This window comes from Crocodylus siamensis, chromosome 2 (genome assembly GCF_052110815.1).
Source record: "Crocodylus siamensis isolate JL-2025a chromosome 2, ASM5211081v1, whole genome shotgun sequence".
NCBI lineage: Eukaryota > Metazoa > Chordata > Crocodylia > Crocodylidae > Crocodylus > Crocodylus siamensis.
This window is the reverse complement of record NC_143396.1, coordinates 75597296-75621264: the sequence shown is the minus strand read 5'-3', so window position 1 is coordinate 75621264 and position 23969 is coordinate 75597296. Positions and strand designations below refer to the sequence as shown.

At 39.3% G+C, this 23969-nt stretch overlaps 1 protein-coding gene across 1 annotated transcript in view; it reads right to left on the bottom strand.

Moving 5' to 3' along the window:
• Positions 1–2022: 2022 nt before the first annotated feature.
• Positions 2023–23969, bottom strand: part of GLRA3 (glycine receptor alpha 3) — a 152286-nt gene continuing 130339 nt past the window's right edge. The window contains exons 7-10 of the mRNA XM_090034714.1: positions 17731–17945; positions 15989–16135; positions 6775–6894; positions 2023–2292 (exon numbers count right to left, since the gene is read on the bottom strand). Coding sequence (XP_089890840.1) covers positions 2023–2292; positions 6775–6894; positions 15989–16135; positions 17731–17945 — 752 coding nt within the window. The remainder of the gene's footprint in view (positions 2293–6774; positions 6895–15988; positions 16136–17730; positions 17946–23969) is intronic.

Here is a 23969-nt window from a genome sequence, read left to right as displayed (position 1 = left end):
TGTTTTGGTGTGCAGTAAAATAGGCTACTGCACATTAAAGCACACATGTAGATGCTCCCTATAAGGTACAAATCTACCTGCCTGTCGCCAGACTTCAGACTTACACAGCTAACTACTTTCCCCGAGCATTTTTTAACAGATTTTCTCAACAGATCAGTGAAACCAGTACTACATATCTATAAATCATTGCTCAGAATGAATTTTCTTTTTTAAACAATACATGAAAAACTGATAAAATAACACTGAAGAGAGTTATTAAGTTGTTTTCTAAGACCATTTAACACATCTAGGTAGTCATTATTTTTCAAATATTCTTAGCTAATCCTCAGAGAAAAACTAAAACAAGGTCACCACATCATAATCTTCAATGCAATGATATGTTGCTACGGTTCGTTCATATGCAGTATGCCACTAGCTATGCGGCAGATGTTCGCTTTCAGCTGTATTTTGCTTTTGTGTATGCACTGTGAGCAATAACAAACCAAACATTTAAAACACACTCAAACTAAATAACAAATTTGCAAAAACAAATTGTTTCAGTGACAGGATTTCACTGCAGGTTTGGAATACCAGGTAAAATTTTTCCCTCTAGCTATCAAGTTTTTTTTTTTGTTAATAGAAAAAAATGTAGCCAGATTGCTCACTTCAATGTTGTTGTTTCTTTGATACCATAAAAAGAGTTGATTATATAATAAATTAAAGAAGAAATTAATATGATCCATGTAATTTTAAGTAAGGAAGAATTTCTCCAATTTTTTAATAAATTCTCCTATTATGGTAAAGTACAGTAAAAATAAAAGAATATCCTTGTCTTTTTTCATTTAAAAAAAAATATATATTTTCAAAGATACAGAATATTTCCTACCAGTATGTAAGAAATCCTGTCAGAATCTCCTCACTGAGCAAGTCATTAAACATAAGAAAAGACTGAGCCAGCAATCTCTATGAACACATACATTATAATCTCACTGAAAACAGTGGGAGTTATACGTGCATAAACACTGCTATATTCATCTTCAAAATGCTTCAGCTAGAATTACTTAAACAATATGTATACGGCAAACAATTTTCAGACTTTTAGTATGTTATGTCATTTTTCAGCAAGTTAAAAATGAGACATCATAAAATTTTCTACCGAGCTTGTCCCCCAAAATACTCTGTGTATAAGTTATCTGATGAGGAAAAAAATTAAAAAATCTATCAAAAGGATAAAAAATTTTTTCTTTTGATTCATCAAAGAGTGAATTATAGGTAATTAAAATATTTAGACAGAACAGTCCTTTCAAAATAGCAACATGGTCTCATTGTGATATGTGACAGTACCAGGATGTCTGACTTCAGACTAGGCAGTAGATACCTTGTGCTACATTGGGCTTTACACTGACACACATTTAAATCTCCAGAGGGACTGCAATTAATTTATGAAGTCCTTTGTCTAAGTAAGAAGTTTAAAACACACAAAAAATAACCTAAAAAATCCTGTTCTCATTACAAATCCCATTTGAATTACTAAATCAAGAAAATATGCTAGACTAAAACACTAATCAGTAGTCTGTGATCTTGTAAGACTGAAATCAGAGTTAGAAATTTTAGTAGAATCTTTGTTTGTATAATCTATGAATTTATCGGAGACATTTTTGGACCCATTTTTGTAATTTAAAAATACAAATGAATTAAAAAATCGTAAGGAACTTTAAAGAGTACCGTACAATTATCCCACTAAGTAACAGTATGTATAAACACGTTGGCAGTAAAGCTATCATATAGTGTGATTTACTATGAAAAAATTGATTACATTTAGTAAATGCATATAAATTTTTGTAGTATCAGACTGCATCTTCCTTGGGTGCCAGTCTTCATCAATCCCATTGTGACTTTGCATAGCAAGTCAAATGAAATCTTTTTTTCCCCCCCTCTGTGCCTTTTAACTAGCCCAGGCAGTATCTGCACACACATTTGCAATGGAACACCTCCAGCTGAATATGCCAGCCCAAACTGTATGTACTAGAAGCTTTAATCTTGTTATTGGTGAATATCCTCATGCCTAATGATTTTGTAGATGACCCAATAAAAAATGTTGAAAATCAAAAAGGCTAATGGGAAGCAAGCTCTGGAAATGGTGTCTATCTTCTTGGCCCGGTCAATGAATACCTTCCTCATCTCATCAGAACTTTTTGGTGCAGCTTGAACAGGATTACTTGGCCCTTTTGGAGTCACTCCATCTTTTGCTTGCAGACATGGCCCCATTCCATAGGCTGTAAAACTGAATCGACTTTCTCTTACCTCATCATCCTGTTGCAAGAAAAGTAAGACAATCTTTGGTTATATAAATCTTCCCAACTGCTGAAAACAAAGTATTTTATCCTTACTTCAGCACCTTCTTTATGCCACCACTTGGTTGGGTTAAATGTTTGCACTTCTGAAGTTGTTGGAGAAACTCTTATGGATTCAGTGGCTTTATTAAGGTTCAGATTTTAACCACCACTTTTAAAAGTAATCTATTCAAAAAGCATAAAATCAAATAAATAATTATTATTATTGTTCTTTTTCTTCCCAATTAAAGCACAGTTTGCCTGCTTTTGCTTAGGCAAACCTCACGGTTGGGGAGGGACCATCAGTTTAGTTCAATGCCTACCACAGTGATTCTCAACTTTTTTAGACTCAAAGCACCCCTTTTTAGACTTGGAGCACTTCTGGCTACATTCAAGGCACCCCTCAAAATGCCAACTTTTAGTTTTTACCAGTTTATGACTACAAAAAAGTAATAGAACAGTTTTTCTAATGAAAGGAACTCAGAAAGACAACTCCAGGTTAAAATATTTGTGACATTATGGATTCCTCTTTGAAATATTTGGGCACCTATATACAGCAGCAAGGCTGTTCCAACATGCTGTAATTACAGCATGTTGGAGCAGGGTCAATTAACGAGTCTGCTGAAGTGTGGTAATAACCATGCTCCAGCAGACTCCAGCATCTCATGTAGCAGCATCTATGTACTTAAAAATGTTGGCAGGAGCCCTTTAGTTAAAACTTGTTGAATGAACTTTAGTTAAAGAGCCCTATCACCATTTTTAAGTGTGGGGATGCTGATGCACAAGATGCTCTGGGTGTTTTAATTAGAGCAGCTCTTGGAACCACTCTAATTAAAGTACTCCCCCACCGCCCACTCCTAGAGCATGTGTATAAATGCCCTTTGGGTTTATCTTGTAAGTCATGTTTACATACCTAGCAGTATGCCATTACGTAGTACCCTTGAAAGTACCTCAAAACACCCTGTTTGAGAATCACTAGCAAACCAGTGTCTAGCATTATTCGAGAACAAAGAATATAATAATGGTAATGTTGACATGAAATACAGTAGTGGGGATTTTGACTGGTTGACACTTAATTGGTTTAATTTGTATGCCTCACTTCTATCGTTATTTATCAATACTTCAAATAAAAGTAGTTAAATTGCAAATATTTGTAAGGAAAGTGTTTGAACTTAAAATAAAGGTTAAAATATAGAAGAGGGTCTGATTATCGTTTTTTGAGTTATTCCACTGTACATTGGGAACAACTCCTTCGGTATCAATGAAATATGTCTTGACTTCTAGTGGCAGATATGAGAAGGCTGCATGGGAGGCAAGTATATACCCTGTGTGGCGATGAGGCATACTTCTAAAAAAAATGACTTCTGTTTGTGGGCATATTTTGAATGAAATTGTGAATAAATTCAGAAGATTTGGAACTGGGTAGACAGCTGGAAGGGAACATTTTGGGCACAATTACACCTGGGAAACAGGCACCTTGGAGGGATTTTGTGTTGTATGTTTGGAACTGTTTGTGAGTTTTGTTAATTTTGGGCAAGGCATGCTTTTGACCTCATGATCCTTGCCATGAGGAATAGGAAGTTTACTGGGGAGATGAGAGGCCCTGAAGGCACTTGAGGCAGAGTGAATGATTATTTTGGTTTCTGAGCTATTGTGGACTTTTGAGCCATGATAGACTGGCAGGGTGGGGAGGGGTGGAGAAGAAAAAGGGGCATGTCAGTGGTACCTGAAAACTGATTTGAGCTCAAAGAGGCCTAAGGACTGATTGGAGCAAGTGAGACCATGGGCTCCACCAGGACACAAGAGAGAAAAGCAGGCCAAGACTGAATGTGGGTCATGTCAGACCTTGTATTAGAATACTAGACCTGCTATAGTATCCTATTCAAACTAGTCCAATGAATTTTGTGATGCTCACATTTTTAGTAGTTTGAAACTGTTTCCTACTACTTCACATCTATTCTGGTTTAATTAAGTACTCAAGGAAACCTTTATTTTCACCTTACAATAAGAAGAAAATAAAGCTAAAAGAAGTGGATGGAAACAGTTTTGCCTTGTTACAGTTTTCTTTTCCCATCCAAATTGCTTAGAAAAGTTGACATTTTAAATGTTTTCCTGAAGCAAGTATCCAGAAGTAATTAAGATAAATGGTTTGCTGAGAACTGAAAGTGTTTTTTTTCATTTCAGCTTCTTATTTCAGAAAATTGACACAACCTATTCCCTCCCATATACATTTCAGTTTCAATGGACTGTCATTTTCTGGGGAAAAAAATCAATAATAGCTCTAGTTAAAGATACGTTATTTTTTATATTATTGAATTAAACATATGTAAGCAAATTCAGCTAAATCAAAGTTTAAGAAGAAAAAGTCAAAGTTATCTAATTGAATTGGCAGGTAGAAAGAACTAGATCAGTCCACAAACTGAATGATACACACATCACTGGGGAAAGCGGGAGAAACTCCACTGAAGTTTTTCTTTTTAAACCTTTGTCATTCATTTGCAAGCCAAACAACAGTGTTGCCAGCAAAACTACTGTATCCATAGCTCTCTGTTTTATAAACCATTTCTATGTAAACAAAAAGTAATGAAAAATTAACACGAAACCAAGAAAACTGAAGATCCATTATTAAAGCACAGACACATAACAGAAATACAAAATGATGGAATGAAAATGTTTTGATGGTGTGATTTAAATAACTTCTTTTAAAATAAGTACTAAGGTACTATAGCTCTCCTATCTGAAAAACTGGGAAATAACATTTTTGCTGTTATAGTCAATCAGTGGATTATAAAATATCAAGTTTTGTTGATTTGAGAGAGTTATATTTAAGATGAATTTGATCGAAAGATTTTTAAATTGTTGCTCCAGAAAAAGGGCCCAACCCTCCACATACAGTACAACTTCTTTATAATAATGCCCTGTTTATAACAACCTCTCCTTCCTCCACTCCCCTCCTTGCCCCTGCCATTTGTTTAATCCCCAAAATAGGAACTATTCTTTTTGTTATGATGCAGCAAATTGACTAACCATATTATTGTGAACACATTTTAATGTACTGTTCACCCAGTCCTGTAGGGCTTTATTACAATGAGATTGTACTGTGCTTCTTATTACTATGGTACATATTACTGTGAGTACTTCTACTGATATACAAAGAACGTTTGATGACACTGTGTAATAAATAAGGACTGGATTTCACTTGGATGTGTTAGCCAGATCAGGTCCAACTACAGGACTGTTTACTAATACTCCAAACTAAAATTAATCTGGTAAATGCACTTTCAGAGACACTGGAATAATAATGGACTCATATTTAAAATGACATTAATTGCCCACTTGTTTCCATTAAAATGATCCCTTTATTCCTTCTTTATTCTTGGAAATTCTTTACAAATATATTCAGTCAGATCCATAGCTTGTGAAACCAGGATGGATGAATACTCATATACCAACTAAAGATTTGGCCTGAAGGATGTTAATTGAAAACTGAAGTCTTCATTTTAGGAGGTAACGAGGAAGCATTTTTCCTTTTCTTTCCTCCTTTTCCATAATTGCCTAAGGTATCATCTTTATGTACAACTAGCAAAAGGAGAAATGATTTCATGGTTGTTATTTGTAAAAGCCTTTAGTTAAGTTTAAAAAAAATATTAAGTGATTTTCATGTATACTGCTTAAGCAGCTAATGATTAAAGTTAAATACAACTGAATGTCAATATTTTATTAACAAATATTTTATTAGCTCTTAAAAATAATAATTAAAGAATGGCCATAGCTGTACGAAAAGATTTTGCAGTATAGTTAGAAGTCTTAGGAGGCTTGAGGGTAATGAGTTATTTATTGTCATATCAACATCATTGTATAAAATATTCAGCCATAAAATGATCAAAAGATATTAATTTTCTTGGGTTCATGACTATGCTGTCCTCTGTTTGATACATATTTTGAATAATTTACTTATCTTGAGGAATAATACTTACAACTGCTGAAAATATCTTCTGTAGTTTGTGGTTTTTAATTGTAAGCAGTGTGAATAGCTTAAGGTTATAGTTGTAATCTTTGCTTTTGTTAATTTGAAATGCTTGCATTGGGGGTATTTTTTGGTTTTTTTTCTCTCTCCTTCACTCTCTCTCCCTCACTTTCTCTTTGCAGTAATCATTATTGAATAGTTTTCTAGTGCAAATGTCTATAGTAAATATTTACTGGGTACCAAGCTATTTCTCTTGTTGATTTCCAAGTGTTTGCAGAAAGTAGAGTTTTTAATCCCAGATTTACACAGATCAGAATGGACTACAAATTTAAGGAGACAAGTACATTTATTAACACTTCACATTATCACATACAGGCAATAATGAAGGTTAATGGGGTCCACATAGGAAGACATTAGTTCAGACAAAAAGACAGGGCCTTTGTTAATGACTGGGTATCACGTTGTGACAAGTGGGACATCTTCTACATATTTTACCCTTAAATTTGTACTGTAGATTTGAGGCAAAGTCCCGTCTATAGGCTCTGTACTTCTCAAGCCATTGCTATGCCGCAATGATTCACTGATTTCATTTCCATCAAGCACTCCCTCAAAATACTTTCATCAAAATGGAAGGGTAGACCAAAAGAAAACAAAAGAAAAGAAAAGTGATTACCATTAAAAGGTATAATCAATTTAGTGCATGTCTATTTTCATCACTAAAGATACTTTAGATCTCTCAGTTTTTGAAAATAGAATAGAAAGCATGACTTTGCCAAAGAAGTAAATATCTAAATTTAGAATATGATTTAAAACTAAACTATTTTCATAGATGTACACAATTATTCTGTGTTTGCAAGAAAAGAACTTTCATGCATATGTGTTATGCACATGACACTTCTAACTGAAATTTTTCTCTATGGTATCCCTCTCCCTCTTTTTCTGTGCCATTCTTATGGACAAAAATGAGCATAAAATCTGTGTGTCAGTTATTTTTAAAAAATCAAGTAAATAAGCATAAGGTTTTTATATTTCAATTGTTGAAGGGCCAGATCTTGTAACCCTGATTTAGGAACTATTTTTTTTTTCATGACTGAGTACATAAAAACTAAGGTATTATGTCTCCAAGTCCCAAACAAGTCCCAAACCAGAAATATTTCAATTTGCAGGTATATTGTTTTGATTTTTTTTTTTAACTGGTGTTGGTGTGATACATAGGCAAATCTAGGAACATGGTGAGAAGGGTCAGATACCCTCTGTCTGTGTACATGTGAGCTCTCTTAGCTCACCAGCTATTGGCACAAGCTTTGGCTGGAGGGTGGCTCCAGAGCCCAGGGGGAGTACCACCATTTGCCCTCTCCTGCCTCCTCCTTCCCCCCAGATTACTGAACTCCATGACAGGGGAAATGTGGAGATGAGCAGCAGCAGCAGCACTGAGCTCTGAATCCATATAAAAGTAGAGGCTCTAGCCAGAGTTGCAGAGATCAGCTGGTGAACTCAGCAAACTTGCAGCATTTACGGAGCCCCGGCAGGAGTTGTGCTCACATGTTGGTGAGTTCAGAGCATTCACTGTGCATGTTCAACACAGTCTCTTTACCCTTCCTGAATCCACTCCTGTTGTGACACATTGTTCAAAGGTGACCAATGACTTGTTTTCCAGTAAGGATTTTTAAACAATTTTGTGGTGAGGAGAGGTTGGAAAGTAAATTTATCATTTCCTACTTTCTCCAGTATCCTAGAGATGCCAAATTAAAAAATTTACTAACCTGTTTTCACCATAAACATGTCTTCACTTTCCTTTGTTATCTCTTATATATAGAACTTCCTCCAAGAATCTATCCATTATCCCTCCTTCAAATTCCTCCTCACAACTACTTCAGAAAGCTGCAATGACTAAGATGCATGATAAGATAGAGATGGCTAATTTTATTTAAGGAGTCTTTCTACCTGCTTATTTATATGGGAATGAGATTGAATCATTTGTAAAGCAAAATAAACTTTACATGATTTGAAACCTTCATTAAGTGCTGTGCTTAGCTAATGTAAGTAATTTAACTTCTACCACATTGTTATCATTGTTCACCTCAATGTTCTTATTCATTGCATTATCTTCAAACTAGCCATTTGCCCATCAAGAATGACAGTGGGGGGCGGAGATGGAGTGGCACCACCCAATGACCTGCATTGTCGCTGCTCTGCCTGTGGCTTTGTGGGCCTCACAACCACCCCCACATCCAGCTCTGTGGGTCCCCCCCCACCCACCCACTCCAGCCCCTCAGTCTTCACCATCATTGGGGGGGACAGAGATGGAACCTCACTTTCCCCCTGCCCCATTTCCCCCCTGCTTCCCCCTCCCCCCTACCTCATTAGGCCTAGGCCCATTTTCCCCCCTACCCTCCCCGCTTTCTGTCCCCCTCTGCCTCCAAGGAGCAGGGCTTGGGAGGGGAGTGAGGCCAGCACTGCTGGCCTTGTCTTCCTGCTCCAGCCCCTCAGTCTCCACTGTCATGGCAGCACTCTTCTCTGTGCAGAGCACTCTGTTTGGTTGTTTCAGTAAGCATCATGATTGGCTACCAAGACAACCAAACAGAGCCAAATAAAGCATTACGGACAGACAGACAGACAGACAGACTAAGGCTTTTATAATATTAGATGTTTATTCATCAGCTAGAACAATAGGATCCTAGTCTTGACTGGCTCCTACAACTAGACCAAGTTGATCAACGGCAAATCTTTTTGCAAAATGATGTTTCCCTTTTTTATGAAAAATCTTTACTTTTTTGAAAGTTTTTAACCACTTCTGATGTGTCCAGATTCTTCTTTGCTGATATCTAGTTATAAACATATTTTTTCTTTGAAAAATAAAAAGATGCATGTAATTCTTAGTTAGTCCTCAAGTGATAATATTCATGTTAAAAATAAATAAACAAGCAAACCTCTGACATGTATTCCATCCTATGTAGGGAACACCATGTTGTAGCTAGAAAATTCTGATTTTACAAATTGAATCCCATTCTGTTGGGCAAGAGACTTTCACCTTATGTAACCGGTAAAAAAGATAAAAAATAAAAATCATCCCTCTAGCACCATCAGTGTTCCAATATAATAAATGGATAGTATAATCTGGCTGTCTTTTTGTACATAAAAAATCTATTTTCTATTATCTGGTATCTATCTGTGTATAATAAATTTACAATGAATAATATAAAAGCCATGTAAAGTTCAGAAGTTCAGTATAAACAATGTAAAGTTCAAAGAGTTCCTCCAGGTTATTTTAATCCCAACCCCCATGTTTAATTTATTTTTTCTGTGATTTTTCTGATCTAATTTTTTCATATGTGCTGTAGCTTAAAAAAAAAAATCAAGCAAAATCTAATCTAATCCTTGAGCCATAGTGATAGTTTATCCTGTGCCAAATGGGTCACAAATGTACACTAAGCTTTATAATCACTAGACATAGTAACTGAGTTGGGAATGAGAGAGGAAAAAGGGAAAGAATCATTAACTTACTTTTAAACTTACTAAATACAAAAAGTACCTGAATCTTATGTCAGATATTGCAAAGAAACAATTATAACATTTATTGCTTGTTACCTCCTTGTTTTTAATTTGGCAAACTGCAATTGTTGTTTGTATAGTGGATTAAATGTTTGTAAATCAAAAGGTGATTTGCCCTATGCTTAAATATATCAAGTTTTGATTTAGTTGCTGATATGGACACAACTAAATAAAGCAATGAGGAAAAGGGAAAGTACTAGGAGAGCTGTCTTTGGTAGAACCTAAGACTAAAATTCGGTTTGTAACTAGAACTGTTAAGAAATGTGTTATTTAAGTTGTATTTAATCAGAAAATGTCCTTTTATTGAAACTGAACATTTTTTACAGGATTATGCCAGTTTTAATAAAATGTGTTTGGAAAAATTTCTCACCTGTAGGATGGAATTTCTAGACAAAAAGAGAGATGGAGAAACGTATCATGGTAGTCAAAACCCTAGTTGTTAAAGCACTCACCTGGATATGGGAGACTGAGGATCAAGTTCTTCCATTTACCAGATTATTGGCTATTTTGGGATATGTTGGTCCTGCAGGGTCTTAATTTTTATCCTGATGCAGCTGGAAAATTGTTCTTGGCAGCTTTGAAAAGTGTAAGAGGATAGGAAAGGTTTCCCACCTAACTTTATGGAGAAGTTATTCCCATGAAGCGGATAAAGACATTAGCTACTGCCAGGGGCAGTTCCAGAGGGGATGCACTGGCACAGTTGGCCCTCCCTCCTCCAACCCCCATTTGGACAGTAGAGCACCAAGCCTCCTCCCTTCCCTTCCCTTTATTGCTTAGACATACAATGTCTCCCTTCCTGTTCCTCCCTTCCAACCTGCTGCTGCTGCTTTTCCTGTCCCTAGCAGGGCTGTAAGGGGCTGAACTCTATGGAGAGTGGGGACAGAGGCAAGAGCATAGTGAGAGAGTAGTTTTCTCCCTCCTTCCCTTCCCAAACTTGTTCCCTGGGAGCAGGAGTAAGGAGAAGGAACCTGCCCACCCATCCTCACTGCCAATGTCCAATTTTCAGTTGAACCTAACCCCTGTACAGCCCAGCTTGGGTGGGCAGAGGCATTTCTGAAGCTTTTCCCTTTCCCCAGGACAACAGGGAAAGCAGTAGAGGCAGGTGGAACAGGAGTGGGAGGGGAGGAGGCAAGCCTCTGAGCACAAGGGGGAAAGGGTTTCACCTGCTTTAGGGACTTATAGTACTCAGAGGCTCCCATGGTGCAGTCCAATCTAAAAGAGGGGAGGGATGCAGTGGCACCACTGCACCCACTTCTGGATCTTCCCCTGACAGTAGTGAATGTCTTTATCTGCTCCAGGGAATAACTTACAATAAAGTTAGATGGGAGATGAGGCTGGGAACAGAGCAGTACAGCCTCCCCTTCAGTGTTAGGTACTGCTCCTTCCCTCCTCTTTGGGAAGTGCTGGATCTACCCCTGGGTACTGTCATTCTCTGCTGACATCCACAAGAAGAAGCATCAATGTCAGCTGAAAACACAACTGCCTGCCTTACCTTTTGGGGAATAGTTGCAAACAAGTTCAGGGATGGAAAAATAGGGCAAGCAGAAGTTTAAAAAGGAGATAGGTTGATCTGTGTTTTTTCACATTACTGATTTCAAACACAAATCCATCAAGAAGCAAAAGTAAATAACTCAAGAAAGTGACAACAGGTAAATCTTTAAAACAAAAATCTTAATGAAAATGTAAAACTCACAGAAGAGTGCACAGAAAAGCATAGGTGTTTAAATACTTTTACTATCTCAAAACACCTTGATGGCATAATAATTAAGATTATTTATAAATTAAGTGTTATTGTTAACTCTCTATCCTTCATTGAATAGAGCAAGGAAATCCAGGAAGAGCATACTTTGCAAGAAATCCATGAGTACAACATAGCTGTGATCTGAGGAAATAAATGCTCCCACTGCTATGCATGCCGTGGAAGGCCGGGGGTGGGGGGGAATGTGCCCCTAAATCTGTACGTGGGATAAGGGTGGACTGCTGCTGTGGGCTGGAACTGTCAGGCTTTTCCTGGTGGGGAGCTGGGTTGGGCTGCGCTTGGGGCAGGTGGCAGCTGTGCTGGGATGACAGCTGTGTGGGGTGTGCGACACCCACCCCAAAATTTGCTGTAACTGTCCCCCACCTGGCCCAAGCACAGCCCTGGCCCAGCCCACCCCCACCAGGAGGTGTCCAGTGCCACCCCCAGCCTGAAGCAGCATCCAGCCCTTGCCGCATGCACAGATCTGGGGCATGCATAGTGGTGGGAGCTGTGCCCCTCACATCACCCAGATGAGCCACTCATGGATCCATCCCATGGCCTCCCCAGCTGCGCAGTGCCTGCCCCAGCCCAAACGCCACTCCCTCCCTTATTGCAGGAGCCTTGATCTGTTCCCCACACACCACTTCCCTTCCCCAACAACAGACTTGCCAGCCAGATGATGGTCTCCATGCTGCAGGTCTGTGCTCCTGGCTACCTGTGTGCTGCACTGTGGCTGCATGCATGCATGGGGCATTTATTGGCCACATTATCAGCCACATTAGCCATAAAAAGCTGATTGCCAATTATTGTCAATTTTCCTTAGATCAGTACTGATCCGATATGGGACCAACGTATTGATGTACCTCTAGCAGTAATGCACCTGTTTATATTCATAGTTACACATCTGAATTGCACTTTATGCAGCTTTTTTAAACATTACATATTTGTGTGCCTCCTGCAATACTGAATAGAATTTATGTAAAAATAATCTGAAAACACAATTTGGTCATAATATACTGACACCAGGTACAGATATTTTGATTTATATATCGACTTTGTTTAAACGGATGAGGGCAATTCTAGTCTCTGTTATAAATCTTGCATACTCTGAAGACTAATTCGAAACTTCATCGCAATGTACTTCCAGTAATTCCATGCAATTAGTGAGTAAAAGTGAAATCAGAATTAGGTCCAGTCTATGTGAACTCATGTTTCAAGAGCTCTTTTGAAGCAGTATGTCTTTTCTTCTATATAATCAGAATAACTATAGATAAGGAAAGAAATATTGCTCCAAAAGATGCTGTCCTTGGGAATCTTTACATATGCTCTGGGAGTATGGGAGCAGAGGTGTTTTAATTAGAACTCTCAAGAGCTGCTGTAATTAAAGTGCCCACAATGTTTTGTGTAGTCAGCTTCTGGCACGTCAAAATGGTGGCAGGGGTGCTTTAACTATAACTAAAGTTTGTTGAATGAGCTTAAGTGCCCCCACTGCCATTCTGAGGCATTGGGAAGCTGAATATACAAGACACTGAGGCTGCTGGAGTGAGCTAATTAGCATGCTGGACTGTTCATTATCTGTTGGCACATGCTAGTCAGTGCTAATTAGCACACTCCAGCAGATTCAATTAATTGAGTCTGCTACAATGCGCTATAATTACAGTACGTCAGATCAGGCATCCCGCATGTCTACAGGCACCCTTGTGCTTAGAATATACAACCTGTGTTTCACTTTGATTTTGATTGTGTGGTGAAAAGGAACTACTTGAATGCAATAAAAAGAATTGGGTTCCTTGAAATCCAGAAAAAATAACATGATTGCCAGTCTTCCATTTGCTGGAAGAAGAGGAACTATAATAGACATGTTATATATGTAGTCATATAATATATCAAGTAACAAATCTGTTTATATCACATCCATGATGTGGGTATCTTGCCACATTTGCACCTTTCTCAGTAATCCATTCATACAGGCCCACTCCTAGGATTCCAAACCTTTAAGCTTTTTGCAGTTTCTTTATCACAAAAAGAAACAACTTGGTTTCGTCCCATATGCCTGGGAAAGTTTTTTTCAGCCAAAGTCAGCAAAAACAGTCCCCCCTCCCCCCATTTTCACATTCATTCAGGGCCAGCTTGTGAAAGTATTGTACAGAACCACTGAACAACAGTGACTTTTATCCAAGAAATATAAGATTTTCCCTGTGCGGAGGAGCAAGCCCAAAGATAGAAAAGGTAATTTGAGGCCAGGTCTCCAGACTTTCGAACTAACTCATATGTTCCCTCTTGATAGTGTTCAATATCTGACATGTAGCAATATTCCATACATCTTTTGACTCAGCTCCCCTCAAAGTCTGTGAAAAATGCTAACTTCAACAGGAGATAAAGTTGACACAAAATCCTTTTAGAAAAATAGGAGTCTACCTAATATGCATATTTCATGGCCAAAAACCTGGAAAGCACTCAGTGAGTGTTTATTTGAATAGAATTTCCATTATTTTCATTAAGTAAAATATTAAAAGATTAGAAAGGTTTTAATCTTTGGGCCTAGATTGTAGCACCTGTACTTAGCCATGAAGTCTATTATGCTCATCATAGAGACAGAAATTACACATAAACTGGTATAAGTGACTGCAAAGCTTTTCAAATCTGTAACTCAACAGAAGTTCAGTGTGCATAAACTACTTTCTAAAGGCTGGCACTGATTTTAAGATGAACCTGAATGGATGTAGCATCAGACTTAACTGATTTAGACTAAATTGGTTGATTGAACTTCTGTCCCAGATCCCTTCCAGATTCATATTACCTCACAGTTCTTCAGCATCCCAGGATGCTTTGCATCTCCCCTGCAAAGGTGAGTGGGCTAGCCTTGGCCCAAGCTTCCTGTTCTGGCTGAGCAGGGAGGCATGCTCTAGAATCCCCTGGCTTCTGGTCTGAGCCACTAGAGGCATATGGCTGCTTTTCTTGAATCAAAGGTGAATCAGGTGAATTTTCTTATTGGTACAATCTATGCAGCTTAGGCTAAATTTGTATATCTTGACTTTCAAAAAGCTTTTGATGTGGCATCCCATAATGTTCTCATGAGAAAATTGGAAGACTGTGGGCTTAACTGGAGACAGTTAGGTGGGTAGGAAGTAGGGCTGTGCAAAACAACGTCGTTCCACTTTGACTTCGGTTTCAGTGTTTCGAAGGAACAGTGTTTCATTTTGAGTCTTGTTTAATTTCAAAAGCACTGTTCTGTTTATCTTTGTTGAAACTGTTTGGCTGTTTTGATGCTGTTTTGATGCTTTGCCCACCCAGCACCAGGAAGACAGGTGCTGCCACGGGCCCCAGCCGACAGCACCAGCCTTCTGTCATCCGGCAGGCAGATCAGGGGCCCACACCCCCAGGAGGAGTCTGGCACAGCCCCCACAGCCCTCCCAGGGGTGCGGGCGAGCCCCCAATCTGCCTGCTGGATGATAGGAGGCTCGTGCTGCCAGCTGGGGCCAGCATCAGCACTGATCTTCCCGGCATGGGGTCCCATCCAGCGGCACCAGCCTCCTGTCATCCTTGGGCTGGCTTCAGCATGGGGCATATCAGCCCATGCAGGGACCCACCACTGCCCTGATCCCAGGGTGTGGGCAGGTCCCCTCACAAGCTGATTTGCCCCAGGCCCCCCACCCACCACCCAGGGCATATCAGCTGGTGTGGAGACCTGCTGCCACACAATCCCAGGGTGGAGGAGGGTCCCCACATGAGCTGATTTGCCTCAGACCCCGCACCCTTCTCAGGCCAGCTCTGGTACAGGGCCTGGAGCATATCAGCTGGTGCGGGGACCTGCCGCCACCCTGATCCCGATTCTCAGCTGGTATAAATTGCCATAGCTCTATTAAAGTAAATTCTTGATTGCATGGCAATTGACAAAAGTTGTGATGAATCAAAGTGACACTCAGTTAAGATTTTAAAAGGAAAACAATCTTCGTAAGCAGTAGCATTCATAAAGTTTTTTAAATAAATAAAAAAGATTTTGTTTGTATAACACACATACTTGCTAACTCCTTGAACTGAATATTAGGACTAAACTGGGAAATGAAATTTACTAACTCTCAGTACTATACCAGGAGCTTTCAGTTCCTATTATCATGTCATACTCTGACTCTGTTTCACAGGCTGAAATGCACTCTTGGGCAGACAGCTTACACATGGCCCATGCATCACTTAAATCTTCCTTAATCCCTCTTTTAAGATTTAAGTGGGATTTATGTGGTACGCAGTCCTTGTACTGACCCTATGCCCGAGGTGAATTTCACCCTATGTTTCCATTTCATGTGTATGGCCATTTCACATAGTGCTATTTGTACCAATTAAAGTCCTTCTTCCAGTTTACAAACAAAACAAAACAGTCTCTGCATTGCTCTCCAAGTTGTTATTGTTGCTACTTTTTACCTTATTCTTCTTCCTCTTCCGTCGGAATCTCAGGAGTTCTTTATGTTGCCTTGACACAAAATTTACAGCTGCGTACTCCAGAAGTGCAGAAAATACAAAGAGCAGGCATACTGCCATCCAGATGTCAATTGCTTTGACATATGACACCTACGCAGGGAAAAAAGCAACAGACTGAAAATATTACAAACCACAGATGTGTATTTTGGTATATCATAATGTCAGGGGAAGATAAATTCATGCCCCTTACCGCAGTTCTATTTTTACCAAACAACCACTAGCATGAAAGCTGATTATGTAATAGAAGCGAAAGATTCAATCTGTATTTTGCAATTTAATTTAAATATGTGTGATACCTATATTTTGCCTGGTCACAAACTAATCTTTTCAAAACAGAAGTTTTGTTCTTGGCTAACATCTCTTCATGGTCTGTTTTACATTGCATTTGTCATAATCCTGATAGTTTAAAGGGGAGAAGCAGGGAAAAAAAAAGAAATGTTCTTTCTAGAAGTGTATACTGAAATATGATCAAGAAGCACAAAGGGACTGGAAAGTAGCTGTAAGTGACTGACTTGGCATTTACCAGGCAATGCTGGTAGGGAGAAAGAGGGCATAAGATAAAAGAGAACTTGGCTATATGTCCATCTACTTCTGGCATAGTCCAGGAGGCACCAGAAGCCACCACTATACATTCAAACAGCTTCTTGTCTCCTGTAACTTTGGGGATGGAGACATAACTGATTCCCTGATATACTCCCTCTTCCCTGTGTAGCTCAGTTGCAAGATACAATTTGGGCTTGTAATTTAAGGCTGGTTCTTGCTGTGCCTGAAAGCAGTTGGAGTTTTAACATTTAATCCAACAAAAGCCAAATCAGGCCCCAAATCTGTAGTTAAAAGTGTATCTGGCTTTTTTCCCCTAATGTAATACTTTGCTGTTAGTCTCTCATTTAATGTGGAGCTGTAGTGTTTCCATTTGTTGCAGATTTGACTTTTCTATATGTTTTATATATGTTTATATATTATATATCTTTTATATATTTTAGGGCTAAAACACTCTTTTCCCATAGCAGAACTATATTTTTAAAGAGGAAAAAAGAATCGGCTGCAACAACTGGAATTTTAATCCAATATTTATAAATGTCTCAAGGTGATAATAGCAAATTATTATTACATTAAATTATTCCCACTGGCCACAATGGGGGATGAAGATGGTCAGCTCTTCCTGGGTTAAGGCCTTTATGACAAAACAAAAGAAAACAAAAAAAAATAGTAATGAACGTTGGAGGCTTGAAAGAGTTAATTAGAAAAAACACAAACTCTGTTTTCTACAATGAGTCATTTCCTGTGGAATGTTTTTTGTACTTGTCTAGTTTAATTTATTTTCTTTGTTTAAAAAAAATTATCTGTGGATTGAGTGGAATAATGAAATGCACACAATTTGTAGACAGTGGTTTGTTTCCTTCCCACTCTTCTAATTAAACTGCAGTGTATTTGCCGCAATTCACCTAGGGATATATTTATTTTTGTGGTTCTTTGGTTAGTATTGCTTGCTGTGTGCCTCTTGAGTCAGTCAAGACCTAGTGTCATTGGGTTACCTTCCTTCTATTCATCCTTAATGAATGTGCAAATGTTTTAATAAAGAGAGCATTTCAAAGGCTTTCAAAGGCCTCTGATAACTATATAGGATTACTGTTTGTCTTAACACAGTGATATCAGTATAATATGAGAGGGTGTTTTTTGCCTACCTTTGGGAGTGATGCTCTCGAACCTGAACTCTGTGTTGTCATGGTCAGTACAGTTGTTATACCTAAAGCTACTCGGGCTGGAGCGGCATCCATATTGATCCAAAATGATACCCAGGAGAGAATGACAATCAAGAGACTTGGAATGTACATTTGAATGAGATAGTAACCCATCTGCCTTTCAAGGTGGAAACGGACTTCAATGCATGTAAACTTTCCTAGTTACAACAAAGAAAAAAAGTGTTTAGTAGAAATAGTCCATTTTTTAAAATGTCTAATGTCTAATTCTCACACACAAAAATGTATGCTACTAGTTCAAATATACATGTCCTCTAATGCAGGGCTGTCCGACTTTTGGTGGCCATTGAGCAATTAACACACAGCCTTCTTGTCTTGGTGGCTTCCTTTCCTCCTGCTGACATATGGTGTGTGGCCCAGAGGGCTAATTACTAGTGCTGTGTGTGGCCCCTGCCATGCCAAAGTTGGACAGCTCTGCTCTATTAGAATTACTGTTGGATTCTGCAGTATATACGTTTCACTATCCCAATGGAAATATCTGTTTGTGAGAGAGGCACAGAACCCCTTGAAATATAATAGTCAATAACCTCTAGGATTGTACTTATCCAAAAAGTAAGGATTATATTAAAACACAGAAAACATTTTTTCACTGATACATAACCTATGACACTCAGTTGCCATCTGGAGGCTCTAGTCTTCAAAGGTTTTACTTTCTAAATATATTTCTAACCTGAAACACATTGACCAATAATGTAAACAATGGACGCTTAAATTGGTTACTTGAGAAATTGCTCTAAGTTGCCTAATTATAAAAAATGCTGAAAAATCCAGCAGTCCCCAAAAACTTAATTAAAAACAGAATAAATGAGTGACTTATTCTCCTGAGGAAGTGAAGTATCATTATGTCCCACCAACAATGAAGATAGGGAGTTCATTGGGCATTTATGACAAAAAAAGAGAAACCAACTAGAAATAGTAATGATGATTTTGGAGGCTTGAAATAATTATGGAAAAAAACTCAAACTCTTGCTTAGCATAGCACTGACAACAGGTCATTTGTCCTATCTGTAAATTTTGTAGTAAATCTAACAGTTGAAAATCCTTATTTTGCCAATTAACTCAAAAATATCCTCGTATAAGAACCCAGCATTGCCACTGACTCAATGATACAATTTTTTACCCCATATCTTTGCATTCAGATCTGTTCTGAATGTTGCAGAAAAGTTGTTTTAGCATCCGGTGTCTTCCATGTTTCTATCTGAATGCTGATATAGGCTCTCACCCTCTTCTGTCTCATTCAACTTGAGGCTAAAGCTAGTACTTATCTTGAAATTTTTTCTGAACTATATTTTTGCTTACATCTCCTGGCCTTGCATTTTTGTGGTTGATCTCTATTTTGTAACTTGGCACCTCTTTCTAGTCTTCTCCTCCTTTCAGCAATTTCATATTGTTTCTTATACTGTGTCCTTTGAAGTATATTCCCAGATTCACTAAGCCATATACCCTACGTTCCTTCCTTAAACTGCATTTAGCCTGTCTTTTTTATTTTTGACAGAGACACCCCAGAATGAACCTGATGCTAACAGATTTAACAGCATTAGTATGTCTACCCCCTGCCTCAAATTTCTGTACATTGTCATCTCTTTCTATGTCATATCCAAATTAAATCATTAAAGCAAGGTTCTGTCAGTAAGTTTTCTTACATGCCAGCATTACTTGTAAATAACACCTGTTAAAGACAGGGCAGCATCTTGGTGAAAATTTTCTGCTGACCCCCAAAAAGATTTTTTTTTGCTTAGGGAGAAATCGGTGGTTCTATCTTGCTATGGAACCAGTGATGTGAGTTCATGCCGTCTTCCAGATTTGTATCAAGGGCTGTCTTCAGTGGACCATTAAGGGCCTAAATTGGGTACCTGATTATTCAGGTTGAGGACCCATAAGCAGCTGGTTGTGATGCTACTTGCATCAGCCACAAGTTATGTCACTGTTTTCAAGAGCTATGCTAGCTCAATGGGACTTGGGTGAACCTTTGACTGGGTAATCCTCACAGCAAAAGGATTGGAGAAGAAAAAAATAATCTCTCTTCTGTTGGCCAGTCAGTCTTATCAAATTACCAGGCAGGTGGAGAGGTGTCAGAATGAGAGGAGGAAAAAAAGGCAAGCTGAAAAGAATGGAGCAGTCTCATGTACCATGCTGAGTCAAAGTAGTAAGGGTAGAAAAAACATGGAGAATGTTTAAGCTTCTAAAAGACATTTTTTTAGGGACAGACTCACTATAACATTTTCCCCTTCTCCACAAATTTCTTTTCCTTTGTAGCTGTAAAGCAAGGGAATGGAAGGAAAAACTAAGGAAATGTAAAATGGATAGTACATTCATTTGGTGTGTATTGTGGGTCCATAACGATAGTGGATTGAATTTTCCTGAAGTCATGACAATGGGAGAACTTCATACTCCAGATGGCATTTTGATAAAGAAGTATCCTGTATCCTGATTACCTCAGATGAGCTAGAATTAATATATAGATCTCAGGCAGCCTAAAGTATGTGGCAGTAGTGTATGAACAATGAGTATTACTAGCCTAAAATAAGTGTGGTTTCCTACACACGCAAGCTGACAGTGTAAGAAAGGGAGGAGAGATTGCAGAGGATAAAATCTTGTGTGTACAAAAGATTCATAGTGAAAGGGCTAGTAACAGTCATAAAACCTGGAAGAACATAGAGCAAGAGAGAGTTGGGGTTTTAAGTAAACCAGGATTACTATTAAGTGACATCTAAAAGCATTAACACTGAAAGCTGTTTTTGTTTATTGCTTAAACGGAGGAAATTCTCAGTGACAAAATGAAATAAATAATGAAGAGGATTGTACTCCAGAAGTAAAAATAAATGAGAGGGGCTGATAGAGAGAATTCACTAGTTTCTTATGGGAACAGTTGCTTAGATGTATGATGCTTCAAATTATCAACTTTAAATTAGGCTTCTTCCTGGGGGCTACCTGTTCTATGATGTGCCTTTCTTGGTGAGGGGAACTGCTTCATGGCAACTGCATGGCTGTGATATATCATGGGAAATGAAATCTGTTGGTAGAGTCTAATCCATGGAAGAGAATCAGAGTATAAGGCAGTATAAGTCTCATAAGCAGAGAGGTAAATTTTGGAATAAACACCAGAAATCTGTGGAAGGCAAGCACTTTTTTTAATGAAAGATATCATTTAGCTGAGAACCTAGTTTTCTGCTGAAATGTATTCTCAATGGAAAATATTCAAGTATCCTTCCTAATTATTATTTCACATAGCTTCAGCATCAACTTAAGAGTAATCATTTTAAAGGGTGGGATGTGGAAAGATAATGCCAAGAACAGAGGAATCAGGTCTTTTGTGTTTTGAGATGGTCAGCGGCCTAACTGCTCTTTCTGTCTTTGACAATCTCCTATTTATGCTCAAGTAGGGCCAGGGTGTTGTTGTAGCCATGATGGTAAAGGAAATGTGTGACAGGCAAGGAGATTTTATGATACCTTTTATTGGACTAGCTGCATACTTGGGAGAGCTGTTGGACTAGCTTTGGGCATCAGGTGTCCTTCCTCAGGTCTTCTTCAGGTGCTTAGACCTCAGGACAAGAACTTGGTGCCCAGAAGTCTATCCTAACTAGACTAGGCCACCTAACTACTTGGTTCAATACAGGGTATCATAAAAAGTCCTTACCTATTTATGCTTTGGACGATTGCTTTAACTGAGTATTACTTCACAAAAAAACTAGCATATGCTTTTTTTCTGCAGATGGATCAACAGTGACACAAATTTATCTGAACATGGGCCACATATACATGAGACACTAACTGCACAGTAGCCCGATACTACTGCACAGTAGCACTGTGTGGCAAAACCTGTGATGTGATACTACTATTCAGTAGAATCATAGAATCATAGAAGATTGGGATTGGAGGGGGTTCAGGAGGTCCCTTATTGTCCAGAAGGGATCTGGTGGCTGTTTACAAACTCACCAGGGGGGACCAGAGGAAATTGGGTGAAGCTCTGTCCCCCCAGGCACCACCGGGAGTTACTAGGAATAATGGCCCAAATTGTTAGAGACAAGGTTCAGGCTGGATGGACATCAGGAGACATTACTTTACAGTTAGGGCTGCCAGGCTCTGGACTGGACTCCCAAGGGAGCTCTACCTTGGGGGTCTTAAAAAGAAGGCTGGACAGATATTTGGCTGGGGTGTTAAAACCCCACACTCGTTCCTGGCCGGGGCAGGTGGTCGGACCTGATGATCTGTTTAGGTCCCTTCTGACCCTAACCACTATGAAACTAACCCCCTGCTCAAAGCAGGACCACCTCCAGTTAGATCATTGCATCCAGGACTTTGTCTAGCTGTGCCTTAAAAACCTCCAAGGATGGAGATTCCACCACCTCTCTAGGTAACCTGTTGCGCTGCTTCACCACCCTCCTAGTGCAAGAGTTTTTTTCCTAATATCTAACTTAAACTTTCAGACCATTGATCCTTGTTCTGTCATCTGTCACCACTGAGAATAGTCTAGCTCCATATTCTTTGGAACCACCCTTCAGATAGTTAAAGGTTGCTGTCAAATCCCCTCTGTCTTCTTTTCTGCAGACTAAATAATCCCAGTTTCCTCAGCCTTCTCCTCATAAATCACGTGCCCCAGCCTCCAAACCATTTTTTTCACCCTCTGCTGGATTCTCTCCAACTTCCCCACATCCTTTCTATAGTGGGGGATCCAAAACTGTACACAGTACTTCAGATGTGGCCTCACCGGTGCTGAATAGAGCAGAATAATCACTTCCCTTGTTCTTCTGGCAATGCTCCTACTAATGCAGTCCAGTATCCCATTAATCTTCTTGGCAACAAGGGCATACTGCTGACTTATATCCATCTTATTGTCCACTGTAACTCACAGGTCCTTTTCTGCACAGGTGTTGCTTAGCCAGTCAGTCCTCAGGCTGTAGCAGTGCATGGGATTCTTCTGTCCTAAGTGCAGGATGTTGCACTTGTCATTGTTGAACCTCATGTGAATTATTTTGGCCCAATCCTCCAATTTGTCTAGGTCACTCTGAATCCTAACCCTACACTCAAGTGTATCTACTATACTTCCTAGCTTGGTGTCATCTGCAAATTTGCTGAGAGTGCAATCCATCCCACCTTTCAGATCATTAATGAATATATTGAACAAAACTGGCCCCAGGATTGATCCCTGGGGCACTCCACTTGATATTCTGCAAGTTAGACACTGACCCATTGACTGCAGCCACACAACACTCCAGACAACTTTCTATTCAGCATACAATCCATTCAGCCAATCCATGCTTCCTCAACTTGCTTGCAAGAATGCTGTGGGAAACAGTATCAAAAGCCTTGACCGAAGTCAAGGTGTATTATGTCCACTGCTTTCCCTACATTCACTGTTCCTACATAGTATTAGGCTACTGTGTAGTAGCATCACAAAAAGACGTTCATCAGCACTACTGCACAATAACTTGGGTTACTGTGCAGTCATTTAGTACTTGTTTATTAGGGCTGTGTGAAGCTTCGGTCCCTGATTCAATTCGGTGGAGATTCGGTGCAATTCGGTGGACAAATCTCTGAATCCAAATTGAATCAGAGGACCCTTTAATCTCTCTGAATTGAATCAGAACCCTCTGAATCAAATCAGAAAGTTTTGGCGATTTGAACATAGACACAGCTTTAAATGTTTTTTTCTACATACCTCTAGGTAGCAGATCGCTTGTGAATGCTGTGATGCTGGGGCACATGGAGTCTCCCACAGAAGCACTGGGGGCTCCCCAGTGTGCTCAACAGCAGACTTGGAAGTGGACCAAAAGCACTTCCAGTCCATTTCTGGGTCTGCTGGGGAAAGTGCAAGGGGGCCCCCCTGCACTCCCCTGGCTTGGTAACTGATGCCTCCTCGGTCTGGAGGGGCACCCAGGGTCCCTCCATGGCTGATTACTGAGGCAGGGAGGTGTGGGAGGGTCCCCAGCACACTCCCCAGTGGACCCAGAACTGGACCGGAAATACTTCCCTTCCACTTCCGGGTTAGCCACCAAGCATGCAGGGGAGCATCCCCCCATGCTCCTGTGGGATGCTCCATCCACCCCAGCATCACAGCATTCATGAGCCATGCCAGTACTTAGAGGTATGTAGAAAAAACTTTTAAAGCTGTGTCTATGTCCAAATTGCTGATTCTACAAATCGGCATTGAATCTTCAGATTTG